Genomic DNA, 14,175 nt, shown 5'->3' with positions numbered 1-14,175 from the left:
AGGCTGAGGCAGGAGAATTGCTTGAACTTGGGAGGCAGAGGTTGCAGTGAGCCAAGATTGCGCCACTGCACTCCAGCCTGGGCAACAGAGCAAGACTGTCTCAAAAAAAGAAAAAAAAAAAAATGTACAGGATAGCCTGATTTGTCTTAAGAGTGAAATGATCTTGAAAAAAACAAAAAAATGTACTTTTCTTTCTGGTAGTTCTAATAACGAAGTCAGACATACTTTTGAATAACTAAATTCATTTCTCAGAATCATTTAATTAAGAAGCCTGAAGTAGTTAGTACCTTGAAGGAAGTTGATTGTTCTTAGGTTGAACTGTAAATGTGCCTCTGGTGGAGAGACTTGCTGCGGCCTTTGAGTTATTTTATTTTATTTTAATTTAATTTAATTTTATTTTATTTCTTTTCTTTTCTTTTCTTTTCTATTTTATTTTATTTGAGATGGAGTCTCACTTTCTTGCCCAGGCTGGAGTGCAGTGGCATGATCTCGGCTCACTGCAACCTCCCAGGTTCAAGCAGTTCTCCTGCCTCAGCCTCCCAAGTAGCTGGAATTATAGGTGTGCACACCACGCCTAGTTAATTTTTGTATTTTTAGTAGAGACGGTGTTTTGCAATGTTGGCCGGGCTTGTCTCGAACTCCTGACCTCAGGTGATCCACCTGCCTTAGCCTCCCAGAGTGCAGAGCCTCCCAGGGATTGTAGGCATGAGCCACCATACCTGGCCTTTTGCATTGTTTTAAAACGCAACTCTCTTCTTCCAACCCCCAAAAATATGTTTTCATTTACCTTTCAAAGTTAACTTTAGAATGTTACCACAGCTTTATAACTAAGGAATGTTTATTCACAATTAACAAGGGATGCTTTATTCAAATGCAAATATGTTGACTCAAATATTTGGAAATTTATGGAATTATCAAAAAGCAGGCAAAAATGAAACAAAATTTGAGGCATGTAATTCATACCTAATAAGTTAATAATATATCTGAGATGGGACCATACACATACAGATCTTTTTATTGCAGTTTGAAAAAAAATACACAGGAAAAACTGAGTCATGAATGAACTCTTATTATGCTCTGTACTTATTTAACCTAGTTTATATAAATTGAACCACATGTTTAATTTTAAAAGGACTTTGCATGTTGATTAATGAATTAGACACACTGGGTTTATTGCAGGGTTTTTTTTGGTCATCTCTTTAAACTCTTGTTTTCTTTTCAGGTTAAAAGAATGGCAAATTCATATCTTTATGTTTTTGATAACTTTATATCTCTTTTTAGATCTGTATTGAACGATGTCTTGAGAGGGGAAAGAGTAGTGGTAGGAGTGATGACAACAGAGAGAGCTTGGAAAAGAGGTACTTTGCAGTTTTTACATACAACCACTTCAATCCCAGACCTGCCCTATTTGGTACAGGAAAAAAAGAGTCACATTTAAACATGTAAAATGACTTGTTTAAGATGTTAAGTCAATCGGTCGGGGCAGATCCAGTGTTCTGTGAGCTCTTCTATAACATATAGAAGAAAGGATAGATACCTAGAACCTTGCAATATTTACTTTTGCAGAATTCAGACATACCTTCAGTCAACAAAGCCAATTATTGACTTATATGAAGAAATGGGGAAAGTCAAGAAAATAGATGCTTCTAAATCTGTTGATGAAGTAAGTGTTCCTAGCCTGTCTTTAAAAAAATATGTCAAATAAAAACGTGATTATTTGTTTTGGGGTAGGCAGGAGAAAAAGAAATACTATCACAGATTAGTTAGTTTTTCAAGACACTGGAAGCCGGGCATGGTGGCTCATGCCTATAATCCCGGCACAGGAGTTCGAGACCAGCGTGGGCAACATACTGGGACTCTGTCTCTTAAAAAAAAAAAAAAATGAAAAGAAGACACTGGGGACTAAATGAAAAATTAGGGGTTTTTTTCCTATCTGAGTAAAACCTAAAATGAGGTTTACAACTTCATACTTGTTCTTCATGAGAAATGGGTGGTTTATGAATTCTGAACTTGCTCTCAAGCACTAGAAAACTGGTATTTTAAGAAATGTGAGTTGGATCACATGAATGGCAAGTCATCTAGCTCAAGAGCTCCAGGCTTCTTTCTTCTGCCACAGAACAAATAGCACCACAGGTGGAAGGTTTCCATGACTTACCACTTCTCTCTTTTTTCATAAATAGTGATCTCTGAATTGTGGTTTGCAAGCCCAACAAAATTTCTAGTGTCTCTTAATGAACCTAACCTCCCTTTCCCCGATTCCCTGGATCTTCATCCTCTTATAGTCATAAGATAGAATGGCCCAGGGGAAGAAGATTCAGGGAATCTTTTTTTAATCCATTCACACTTTGTATAGAGGTGATGTAATACATGAGAAAACTGTGTTTTAGAATCAGAACTAAGAAGCCACTTCAGTTTATATTTTATCAAATTATTGGTAGCCTATCAAGAATATTTTGTCCTAAAAGCACTAATTGAATGTAATATAGTCATAATTTTATATGTATTATTTATATAATATTACTGTCTAAAGTAAAATAGATGAAACTAAGTATGTGATTTTAAAAACTGAATCATTTTGAAAATTAATGTAAATTTGATTTTTTTTTTATGTGAACTTGTTTGGAGATGGAGTCTTTATTTTTTATTTTATTTTATTTATATATATTTTTTGAGATAGTGTCTCGCTCTGTTGCCCAGGCTGGAGTGCAGTGGTGTGATCTCGGCTCACTGCAACCTCCATCTCCTGGGTTCAAGTAATTCTCCTGCCTCAGCCCCCTGGGTAGCTGGGCGCCTGCCACCACACCCGGCTTATTTTTGTATTTTTAGTAGAGAGGGGTTTCGCCATGTTGGCCAGGCTGGTCTTGAACTCCTGACCTCAAGTGATCTGCCCGCCTCGACCTCCCAAAGTGCTGGGATTACAGATGTGAGCCACCATGCCCAGCCAAATTTGATTATTTTTAATAAGAACTTAACTGTATGGTATTTTAACAGTGCCTGCTTTTAAAATTATTATCATCTTTTTCCTTTACAGGTTTTTGATGAAGTTGTGCAGATTTTTGACAAGGAAGGCTAATTCTAAACCTGAAAGCATCCTTGAAATCATGCTTGAATATTGCTTTGATAGCTGCTATCATGACCCCTTTTTAAGGCAATTTTAATCTTTCATAACTACATCTCAATTAGTGGCTGGAAAGTACATGGTAAAACAAAGTTAATTTTTTATGTTCTTTTTTTTGGTCACAGGAGTAGACAGTGAATTCAGGTTTAACTTCATCTTAGTTATGGTGCTCACTAAACAAAGAAGGGTATCAGCTAGTTTTTTTTTAATTCAAAAAGAATATCCCTTTTATAGTTTGTGCCTTCTGTGAGCAAAACTTTTTAGTACGCATATATATCCCTTTAGTAATCACAACATGTTAGGATTTAGGGATACCCGCTTCCTCTTTTTCTTGCAGGTTTTAAATTTCCAACCTTAAGTGAATTTGTGGACCAAATTTCAAAGGAACTTTTTATGTAGTCAGCTCTTGCACAATGTGTTTGGTAAACAAACTCAAAATGGATTCTTAGCAGCGTTTTAGTATTTATCAAATAACTGACCATTTACTATAGAAAGGTGAAAAAACTTAAGCTTTGTTTTACTACAACTTGTACAAAGTTGTATGACAGGGCATATTCTTTGCTTCCAAGATTTGGGCTGGGGGCACTAGGGGTTCAGAGCCTGACAGAATTGTCAGCTTTATTCTGACATAATCTAAGGGTATGGGGCAAGGATCACATCTAATGCTTGTGTTCCTTATACTCTGTTATATAGTATTATTCATGATTCAGCTGATCTTAACAAAATTCCTAGCAGTGGAACCTTGAAATGCATGTGGCTAGATTTATGCTAAAATGATTCAGTTAGCATTTTAGTAACACTTCAAAAGTTTTTTTTCTTTGTTTTCTAGACTTAATAAAAGGTTAGAATTAATTAGAAGAAGCAATCTAGTTAAATTTCCCATTTGTGTTTTATTTTCTTGAATACTTTTTTCATAGTTATTTGTTTAAAAAGATATAAAAATCATTGCACTTTGGTCAGAAAATTAATAAATATATCTTATAAATGTTTGATTCCCTTCCTTGCTATTTTTATTCAGTAGATTCTTGTTTGGCATCATGTTGAAGCACCAAAAGATAAATGATTTTTAAAAGGCTATAGAGCCCAAAGGAATATTCTTTTACATCAATTCTTCCTTTAAAAATCTCTGAGAAATTTGTTTTCGCCTTACTTTTTTTTTTCCTCTGTCACCAATGCTAGGTGGTATCCAAGATTCTTAATATGAGATTTAAAATCTTAAAATGTTTCTTATTTTCAGCACTTACGTCATTTGGTACACAGGGTCAAATAGGGCAAATAATTTTGTCTTTGTATAATTACATTTGATATTTAAAGTCACTGGAAATAGGACAAGTTAATGGATGTTTTTATATTTTAATAGAATCATTTCTATGTGTTATGAAATTCACTTATTAATGATAAATTTTTCAACATACTTGCCATTAGAAAACAAAGTATTGCTAAGTACTGTAACATACTGGCCACCAAAATTCGTATTGAGATTATCTTGGTTTCTTGGAAGAGATAGGAATGAGTTCTTACCTAGTGTTGCAGTCCAGCAAATACAGAGGTGGTTTAATCAAACAACTCTAGTGTGAAGCAAGAGTAAAGACTAAGGTTTTGAGAGCATTCCTACTCACATAAGTCAAGAAATCTGTCAGATAGGAATCTAAGTATTTATAGTGAGATTGTGAAAGCAACCTTAAAGTTTTGAAGGACTGTTGAGACTAGGTGCTTTGCTTCCTTTCCTCAGATATCTTTCTGTGGCATTTGAGAACAGAAACCAAGAAACACGGTATTTACTAAATTATGAGGCTTTGCTTTTTGTTTGCTTTTAAGTAGAAAAACATGTTGGCAACATTGAGTTTTGGAGTTGATTGAGGTAATCAGACTTAACTAGTTTTGTCATTCCATTTGTTAAAGATACAGTCACCAAGAATTTTTTGAGTTTTTTGAAAGACCCCAATTTAAGCCTTGCTTATTTTTAAAAATTAAGTTATTTCCATTCAGTGATGTTGGATGTATATGAATTATTTAGTAAATAATCTCAATAAATTTTGTGCTGTGGCCTTTGCTATTTGTTGGTTCAGATTTCTGTTCTCTAAGCATATTGAAGATCAAGAAGTATCCTATTTAATATGTGGGTTCTCACACTACAAAAGCAGAGTTCAGGACTGTCGATGCAAAGAGTCAAATTCTGTAAAATATTTGAAGATATTTATTCTAAGCCAAATATGAGTGATGAGTGGCTTGTGACACAGTCCGTAGGAGATCCTGAGAACATGTGCATACGGTGGTCAGTGTGCAGCTTGCTTTTATACATTTTAGGGAGACATGAGACATCAGTCAATACAGGTAAGATGTATACATGGTTCAGTCCAGAAAGGTGGGACAACTGGAAGCAGGAGTGGGGAAAGCTTCCAAGCCTTAGGCAGATTCAAAGATTTTCTGATTGGCAATTGGTTGAAAGAGTTTCTGTAAATAGAAAGGCATGTCTAGGTTGATACAGGGTTTGTTGGAGACCAAGGTTTTATCATGCAGATGAAGACTTCAGGTAGCAGGCTTCAGAGAAAATAGATTGTAAATGCTTCTTATTAAGAGTCTGTTCTAGGCCGGGCGCGGTGGCTCAAGCCTGTAATCCCAGCACTTTGGGAGGCCGAGACGGGCGGATCACGAAGTCAGGAGATCGAGACCATCCTGGCTAACACGGTGAAACGCTGTCTCTACTAAAAAAATACAAAAAACTAGCCGGGCGAGGTGGCAGGCGCCTGTAGTCCCAGCTACTCGGGAGGCTGAGGCAGGAGAATGGCGTAAATCCGGGAGGCAGAGCTTGCAGTGAGCCAAGATTGCGCCACTGCACGTCAGCATGGGTGACAGAATGAGACTCCGTCTCAAATAAACAAACAAACAAAAAATATTTTCTGCCTTCTAGGAGGTTTTGTTTTTGTTTTTTGTTTGTTTGTTTGTTTTCTAAAACATTTGATATAGATAGACCTTCCAATGTCTTCTGTTGGTTAACTTTAATCATTCTTATGTATTCTATTTCAGTTCTCCCTAGCCCACCTGCATACTTCTGCTAAATTAAGTGTTCCTTAATTGTAAACATTTATTTTTAATGAAAGAAAGGAAGCTCATTAATTTTGTACCAAAGAGAAAGGAAAACAATGGTCCTAATCACTTACTCCTTTATTTCCTCATCCCTGAGGCCAATGTAAATACTCACTTGGATTCAGGTATGCTTTTCTTTGGCTGGGTGTAGTTACTGTGTTTGTGATGTTACTCTTGGACCTCAGATAAGCCTGGAAGGTCACTATCTTTCCTGTTGTGAGAGAGCCGAAGGACGAAGTTGAATTTCTGGCTGCTGCCATATACCTGATGTGAACCGTACCATATCTAGATTATCACTCAGGTTCACACCTTTATGGGAATGCCTTTATGGGAGTTCTTTGTTTGTTTGTTTGTTTGTTTGTTTTTTGAGACGGAGTCTCGCTCTGTCGCCCAGGTTGGAGTGCAGTGGCGCGATCTCCGCTCACTGCAAGCTCTGCTGCCTTCCGGGTTCACGCCATTCTCCTGCCTCAGCCTCCCTAGAAGCTGGGACTACAGGCGCCCGCCACCACACCCGGCTAATTTTTTTTTGTATTTTTAGTAGAGACGGGGTTTCACTGTGTTCGCCAGGATGGTCTCAATCTCCTGACCTCGTGATCCACCCGCCTCAGCCTCCCAAAGTGCTGGGATTACAGGCGTGAGCCACCGCGCCCAGCCTATGGGAGTTATTTAGAGCAGAACCTGCTTCTCTTAGGTTCTTCTTCAATGAGGCTTTTCCTTCATGGCTTTGTCCTCCTGAAACAAAGAGGGTAAGAGAAGAGATTTTAATTATTTTGTCTTATTTAGGGAGACAAGGGTAATACATCAGAACATTTCTGTAGGTGAGGTTCTTAGGGAGACAAGGGTAATACATCAGAACATTTCTGTAGGTGAGGTTCTTTCAGCTACAGAATATAATTTTTTATTTATGATACATTTCGAAGTAACCTGTATGCAACTTGTGAACACTAGCCTTTGACACCATCCAGAGTAAAAGCATCTGCAGAGACAGGTTACCAGACGCTTTCCCACATCCCAGCCCTAATGTTAGATAATCACAGATACATTCTAACAATTGTCTTCCACACAATGAAATCAAGCAGTTAAGCAGCATACCACATATGCATCCTCATTTAATTGAAGAACCACATATTAAAAGAGAAAGCAAAATTTTTAAAAAGCCATGAATGTGAGCTTTGGGAATGTTCTTACACTACTGTTTTGAAGGCTTTCTGGAAGAAATGTACTCTCAGTAGCTATTTTTATGACATTAAAAAAAAAAAAAAAAAAAAAAAAGTATGTGGTCTCAAGATTAGCTTCCAAAAAAACCCTGAACTGAGTAAGTTTCCTTGCTAGTGTCTAAGCCTTTGCAGCCCTTTGAGGACTGTGAGTTGAACTGTCTTTCTTATAGCTGCTTGGCTCCAAGAACTTCCAGAAGGGAAAGAAAATGAATAGGTTCATTAGTTGGTACTTAAAAGGACAAAGTGTGTGCATGGCTCACCCTAAGTTGTTTGTTAGTTTTATGAAAAAGGATTTTCACAAATGGCTCCAAAATAGCTGCCAACACTTGGCCAGTCTTGTAGGTATGATTGTGAAGAGACTGCATCAAAATGTCCTTGTCAAAATGTCACAGTTTTCTTTTTAATTACCAGGTGCACAATAAGCAGTACCATTGTTCTGTCCTCAACTGGGATAACAGTCAAATGATACATTATTTACATGATTCGGAGGGGGAAAATGCTGAAGTTTAAAGACTCATTTTTTAGGGGCTGGGTGTGGTGGCTCACGCCTGTAATCCCAGCACACTGAGGCCTGCAGATCACTTGAGGTCAGGAGTTTGAGACCAGCCTGGCCAACATGGTGAAACCCTGTATCTACTAAAAATATATAAAATTAGCCAGGCGTGGTAGTGTGCGCCTGTAGTCCCAGCTACTCAGGAGGCTGAGGTAGGAGAATCACTTGAGCCTGGGAGGTGGAAGTTGCAGTGAGCTGAGATCATGCACCGCGCTGTAGCTTGGGCAACAGATCGAGACTCTGTCTCAAAATAAATAAATAAATAAAGACTAATTTTTGATTGGGTCAAAATATTCCCACATTAAAATGAACAAGTTGAAACAGCTACATCAAAATCCCCCTGGTTCCAAAATAACTCAGAATGCCCATGTCATATTCAGTATCAAAGACGATTGAGCACAGACTATATCTATATTCCTTCCTTTCTCTGTTTAAGGCCTTTACTTAGGTCTGGATAAGTGATGTCTGGGGAAAGGATAACTCCTGGACTTGCAGCTGCTGCTACTGTGTGCAAATGGAAATTCTGAAACGCAGGGGATGTGATGGGATGAGTAAAACCATTTGTATAGAGAAGCAGGTTTTGTTCCATCTAGTTTTACTTTATACACAATGCTCCAGTTCTACTTTATACACGATGCTTCTTTTTTATTCTTTTTTTTTTTTTTAAATGGTGGCAGCGGAGGAGACACACAGCTCAGCCACCAGCCAGAGAGGACATGATGGTTCTTGCTGGAACTTTCTTATTCTATCAATAATCACTCCCAAAACACTGTGTCTTAATCTGTTCAAAAGTCTTCATGTTCACAGACCACACTCGCACTTCTCTCCATGAGTATTTTGTTGATGAAAATGGGGTTCAGGAATGTGATTTCCTTAACACAATCTATCTTCATTTATCTTTAACTTGTGGTTTCAGTAATTTTGTGGCTATTTCTGAGTTTTGTTTATGTATTTGACTTAAGAAAGTAGCTGTTTATTGTCAGCAGCTAAATCATTGTTTTATATGACACAGATTATGGCTAGTTGGTGAAATAATAGCTAGGTACACATAGAAGATATTACCACAGTCTGTAATCACATTCATGCAAGGGTCTGTTATTTTAATTTAGCTAACTGGTTGTTAGCAAGATAATTTTCAGAGATGCTGACCCCTGTGACTGGAATCAGATTTGTTGCAGGTAGTCCACATCTTCCTAGGCCATGCGTCTGTCACCGGACCAAGGGATGACAATAGCACCAAAATAATCACATTACAAAAATTGGCTGGCCATTCATTCAAAATATGTTTGAGACATCGGGGATACAATAGTCACTTAATACACACCCACTGCCCTCAACAGGCTTACTAGATAAGTTCAAATCCAGTGGTTTCTTAGCTGATTGTGTTCCTGTATAGTGCTTTTAATGCTGGCAAACTTTTTTTACCTCTGTGATTTTGTTTTCCCAGCAATTCTGAGGCAGGTTGGAATGGTGATTTTCCGGTTTCAAGGATGATTAAACTGAGGCCCAAAGAGTTCAAGTCAGTTGACACAATCTTTGTGCTAGAGAGTGGTGGGTTTGGGACTAGAACCCAGACCTCTGGGCCTGAAAGATCTGCCTCCCAGGCCGGGCACGGTATCTCACGCCTGTAGTCCTACACTCCTGCCTGAGAGCGAGACTCTGTCTCAAAAAAAGAAAGAAAAAAAAAGATCTGCCTCCTGTCTCTCTAGTAGCTCCTGCTACCTATCTGTAATAAGGCAACGTGACCTCTAATACCCCGCCATGCTTCCCATCACTAGTCTATTACCCTTGTTTATTTTCTCATTGTATATATCACCATGTGAAGTTACTTTTACTTATTGTTGATTTCCCCTCTAGATTTTAAGTGCTAGAAGAGCACTTACCTTGTTTATTCCTGTTTTCCAATACCTAGACCAGTGCCTGCACATAGTAGGCACTCAATAAATATTTGTTGAAAAAATAAACTGAAAAGGAAAGATAATTTTGGCAGTAGCTGTAGCTACAAGTCATATCACTGAACTTTGGATCCCAGTAGAGTCTGCTTGTGATCTCCTTAGGATTCTATTTTCGTTCCCCCGAAGATTGGGCGCTGATAATCATAAAGTACTGGGACCCCATCAGCTTCCCTCTTTTTTCAGTACAGAACTCATGAAAAGACTTAAAGTGTGACTATCTCAGAGGGAAAAAAGAAAGGGATAAGAAAACAATGGGCGAAAAATCTCACCCACCCATCCATAGTTCAATCTATGTTGATAGATTTTTTTTATCTATTGTACCTCTGTTTCACTATTACTATGTCAGGACATGGAAAATCTCTACTTTATGAAGGCTTTAGACAGTTTTTGTTCATGCCACAGATTTGAAATGACTTAATATAAATTTCTACTTGAAGCCTTTTAAGATTATAGTACATCCTAAGCACTTTAACACCTGCTTATTAAATTCGAAAAGAATAAAGTTAGATGTTTTTAGCCTGCCTTCTCCTCTATAGCTGTGTGTTGTGGTTCTTAATCAATGGAGTCCATTCAAAAATGGGAAAGAGATTTCAGAAGTCTTAGTAGGACTTCTCTATTGTCTTATTAACCTGGCACAAAGTAGATAGATAAATGTTTGTATATTGAAAGATGGAAAGTGTCCGCTTCAAAGCCCTCCAGACAGTTAGGAGCAGAACTAGGCCTAGAACCCAATTCTCCTTTCTCCCAGCTCTTACTCCTGAAAGCCAACATGTTTTGTTTTGTTTTGTTTTTTCCTTAAAAAAAAAAAAAAAAGGACAGGGTGTGGCTCTGTTGCCCAACTGCAACCTCTGCCCTTGATCAGGCCCAAGCGACCCTCCCACCTCAGCTTTCCGAGTAGGTGGGACCACATGCATGTACCACCACGCCCAGCTAATTAAAAAAAAAAAATTATAGAGACATGTTGCCCGGGCTGGTCTTAAACTCCTGAACTCAAGTGATCTGCCTGTCTTGGCCTCCCAACATGTTGGGATTACAAGTGTGAGCCACTGAGCCACCGTGCCTGGCAACCAACATGCTTTTACCTCAGTCATTCCTAACAAACACTTGGAAAAGCAAAATAGTATCCTGTGATACTCCAGAAGCACTATGTTACTATGTAACAGGATTTCATTCAGTGTGCTCAGCATTTGTTGAAGGTCTTTTAAACTATATTTAAAACAAGAATCATTGCCTCAGGCCCTACCCCCAGAAATTCTAATTTAATTTATTTTATTTTATTTGAGTTTTCAGACAGAGTCTCACTCTGTCACTCAGGCTGGAGTGCAGTGGTGCAGTCTTGGTTCACTGCTACCTCTGCCTCCCGGGTTCAAGTGATTCTGCCTCAGCCTCCCCAGTAGCTGGGTCTACAGGCACATGCCACCACACCCAGATAAATTTTGTATTTTCAGTAGAGACGGGGTTTCACCATGTTGGCCAGGCTGGTCTCAAAACTCCTGACTTCAAGTGATCCCCCCGCCGTGGCCTCCCAAGTGCTGGGATTGGAGGCATGAACCACCGCGCCTGGCCTCTTATTTATTTATTTATGTATTTATTTATTTATTTATTTATTTATTTGAAACGGGGTCTCGCTCTGTTGCCAGGCTGGAGTGCAGTGGCACGATCTTGGCTCACTGCCGTCTGCCTCCTGGGTTCAAGTGATTCTCCTGCCTCAGCCTTCTGAGTAGCTGGGACTACAGGCATGCAGCACCACACCCAACTAATTTTTGTATTTTTAGTAGAGATGGGGTTTCACCATGTTAGCCAGGTTGGTCTCGATCTCTTGACCTCGTGATCCACCTGCCTCTGCCTCCTAAAGTGCTGAGATTATAGGCGTGAGCCACGCTCCGGCCCTGCATTTCTTTTATGTGTGAAGTGATACTGATATTGATACTTTGAGAACCACCGTAGTAAACAAAGTGATCAGAGCAGATAATGAAAACTCACAGCCTTGTATCTTTGTGGGCAAGGGATCAAGTGTTGGTCTTTTTGACGCATTCACTCATATAAGTTCATCACAGCACTATACACAATAGCAAAGACATGGAATCAAGTCAGGTGCCCTTCAGCAGTTGACTGCATAAAGAAAAGGTGGTACATACACACCCTGGAATACTGTGCAGCCATAAAAAATCCCAAAAGTATGCCCTTTGCAGCAACATGAATACAGCTGGAGGCCATTATCCTAAGCGAATTAATACAGGAACAGAAAAGTAAATACATGTTCTCACTTAAAAGTGGGAGCTAAGCATTGGGTACACATGGACACAAAGATGAGAACAATAGACACTGGGGGCTGCAAAAGAGTGAGAGGCAAAGGAAAAACTACCTATTGGGAATGATGCTCACTACCTGGGTAACAGGATCAATTGTACTCCAAACCTTAGCATCATGCAGTATAACCATTAACAGACCTGCACATGTACTCCCTGAATCTAAAATAAAAGTTGAAAAAAAAAAGTCTTGGTCTTTTTATCCACAGTGTCTAGTACAGAGTAGGTAATTAGTGTTTGCTGAATTGACAGTTGGTGACAAACCATAGTGAAAGGTCACAAATTAAACCGCTCCTTAGTCTGCTGCCATTCTTGAGCTCACAGAGTGAGAGGGAAGCACTGCAACAGTATCACGGATATTCTCTCACTAAGGGAGTTGTCACATGGATGGCAGCTTGGCATAGGGGGCTTTCTATTAACTTACTTAGCAGCTGCCACTGTCTTTAAAGGTGAGGAGAGGCCAGGCACGGTGGCTCATGTCTGTAATCCCAGCACTTTGGGAGGCCAAGGCAGGTGGATCACTTGAGGTCAGGAGTTCGAGACCAACCTGGCCAACATGGTGAAACCCTTTCTCTACTAAAAATACAAAACATTAACCAGGCGTGGTGGCTCGTGCCTGTAGTCCCAGCTACTTAGGAGGCTGAGGCAGGAGAATTGCTTGAACCCGAGAGGTGGAAGCTGCAGTGAGCCAAAGTTGCACCACTGTACTCCAGCCTGGTGACAGAGTGAGACTCCGTATCAAAAACAAAAACAAAATGGTGAGGAGAAGCCAGGGGACTACCACCACTGTCTGCAATCCTCTGAAGGGAGGTGGAGTAGATGTATTCAATGTGGGCTTGAGGGCAGAACTAGGGCAGTGGAAACGACATAAGGAAGACCGTCTAGGTTAGAGCCGCCCAACAATGAATTGGAGTGCCTGAGGACATGATCTCTGTCGCTGGAAGTGTGCACGCAGGTCCTGGATGCTTATTTGGCAGGATGCTTTACTCTTTCACTCTGGAGATTCTGTGGTTTGGGGATCATCATCTTCAAGTAGGTATCAAAGTCTGAAGTCCACCTGGAATTCCCAACATACTGTCTGACACATAAGAGTTCCCTGTATATACAAGTGGGGAGGAAAGGCTAAGGGGCATCATGAGGATCTGTGCCTTACCATAAGAACCCAAATACTGAGAAGTTTCCCTAAGCCTCTGTTTCTGCCTCCCACCGCCTCCCTGGGTGTCCTCCCCAGTGCCTGGGATAGGTGCTTAACAAAGTTTACTGGCATTAATGCTGTTGGTGGGCAGGCGGTGCCCAATTTGCATTGGAAAAGAGAGAAACAGCAGTAGCAAAAAGATGGCAGTGAGGGACAGGAGAGACCCACTTAGCTGGAGGGGGTGAGGGTCCATGCACCAAATAATGGGAGATAGGAGTATGCAAAGAAAGTGATAAACCTTTCATAACAGGTAAAGGAAGGTGAATTTTATCCAGTGTCTGTTTAGCTGAGTTCAGACTAGAAAGCTGGGCTGGATGAGTCAGTTTGACAAGGCCTTTTTAGATTTAGGAGGCTGCTCCGTTTTTCTCCTCTTCCTCCTCTTCACTGTAAGCTATCCCTTGAGCTGTATTCTGAAACCCTTAATGGTTTTTCCATCTCACTAGGGACAGTTTGCAAACCCTCTCTGGCTTGGCCAGGGTTGGGGCTGGGCACAAGAGGAGGTGGCTCCCAGCAATAAGCAACCCACAGAATTGTGTCTGTTATTTAAGAAAAGTTTCTGGTTTTCGGCTAATTGCAAAAATACATAATGGATGCTTTTCGCATCTGCTAGTTATTCTGGAACAGGCCTGCATCCAAGAGCAAACTTTAAACAAACAATAAGATTATCGAGCTTAACTATTTCAATGTGTAACAGAAAGCCAAACCCCATACACTTAAATTAGCACACATGCACTCAGACAC

General features: G+C 39.7%; 1 protein-coding gene and 2 long non-coding RNA genes across 3 annotated transcripts in view; 2 read left to right on the top strand and 1 right to left on the bottom strand.

Annotated features, from left to right (window-relative positions):
- CMPK1 (cytidine/uridine monophosphate kinase 1) overlaps positions 1-5,172 on the top strand; it is a 42,907-nt gene extending 37,735 nt beyond the window's left edge. The window contains exons 4-6 of the mRNA XM_007978837.3: positions 1,282-1,358; positions 1,567-1,663; positions 3,032-5,172. Coding sequence (XP_007977028.1) covers positions 1,282-1,358; positions 1,567-1,663; positions 3,032-3,073 — 216 coding nt within the window. The 3' untranslated portion in view covers positions 3,074-5,172. The remainder of the gene's footprint in view (positions 1-1,281; positions 1,359-1,566; positions 1,664-3,031) is intronic.
- Positions 5,173-5,919: 747 nt separating this feature from the next.
- The window catches only part of LOC140709244 (uncharacterized), a 29,896-nt gene continuing 21,640 nt past the window's right edge, over positions 5,920-14,175 (bottom strand). Inside the window, exon 4 of the long non-coding RNA XR_012089674.1 lies at positions 5,920-6,937. This is a non-coding gene — a long non-coding RNA (uncharacterized lncRNA). The remainder of the gene's footprint in view (positions 6,938-14,175) is intronic.
- LOC140709246 (uncharacterized) lies at positions 6,869-12,338 on the top strand. The gene is made up of 2 exons (XR_012089676.1): positions 6,869-7,028; positions 7,077-12,338. It is a non-coding gene; the product is annotated as an uncharacterized lncRNA (long non-coding RNA).

The sequence above is a fragment of the Chlorocebus sabaeus genome, chromosome 20, assembly GCF_047675955.1.
Source record: "Chlorocebus sabaeus isolate Y175 chromosome 20, mChlSab1.0.hap1, whole genome shotgun sequence".
NCBI lineage: Eukaryota > Metazoa > Chordata > Mammalia > Primates > Cercopithecidae > Chlorocebus > Chlorocebus sabaeus.
This window is presented reverse-complemented; position numbering and strand designations above follow the sequence as displayed.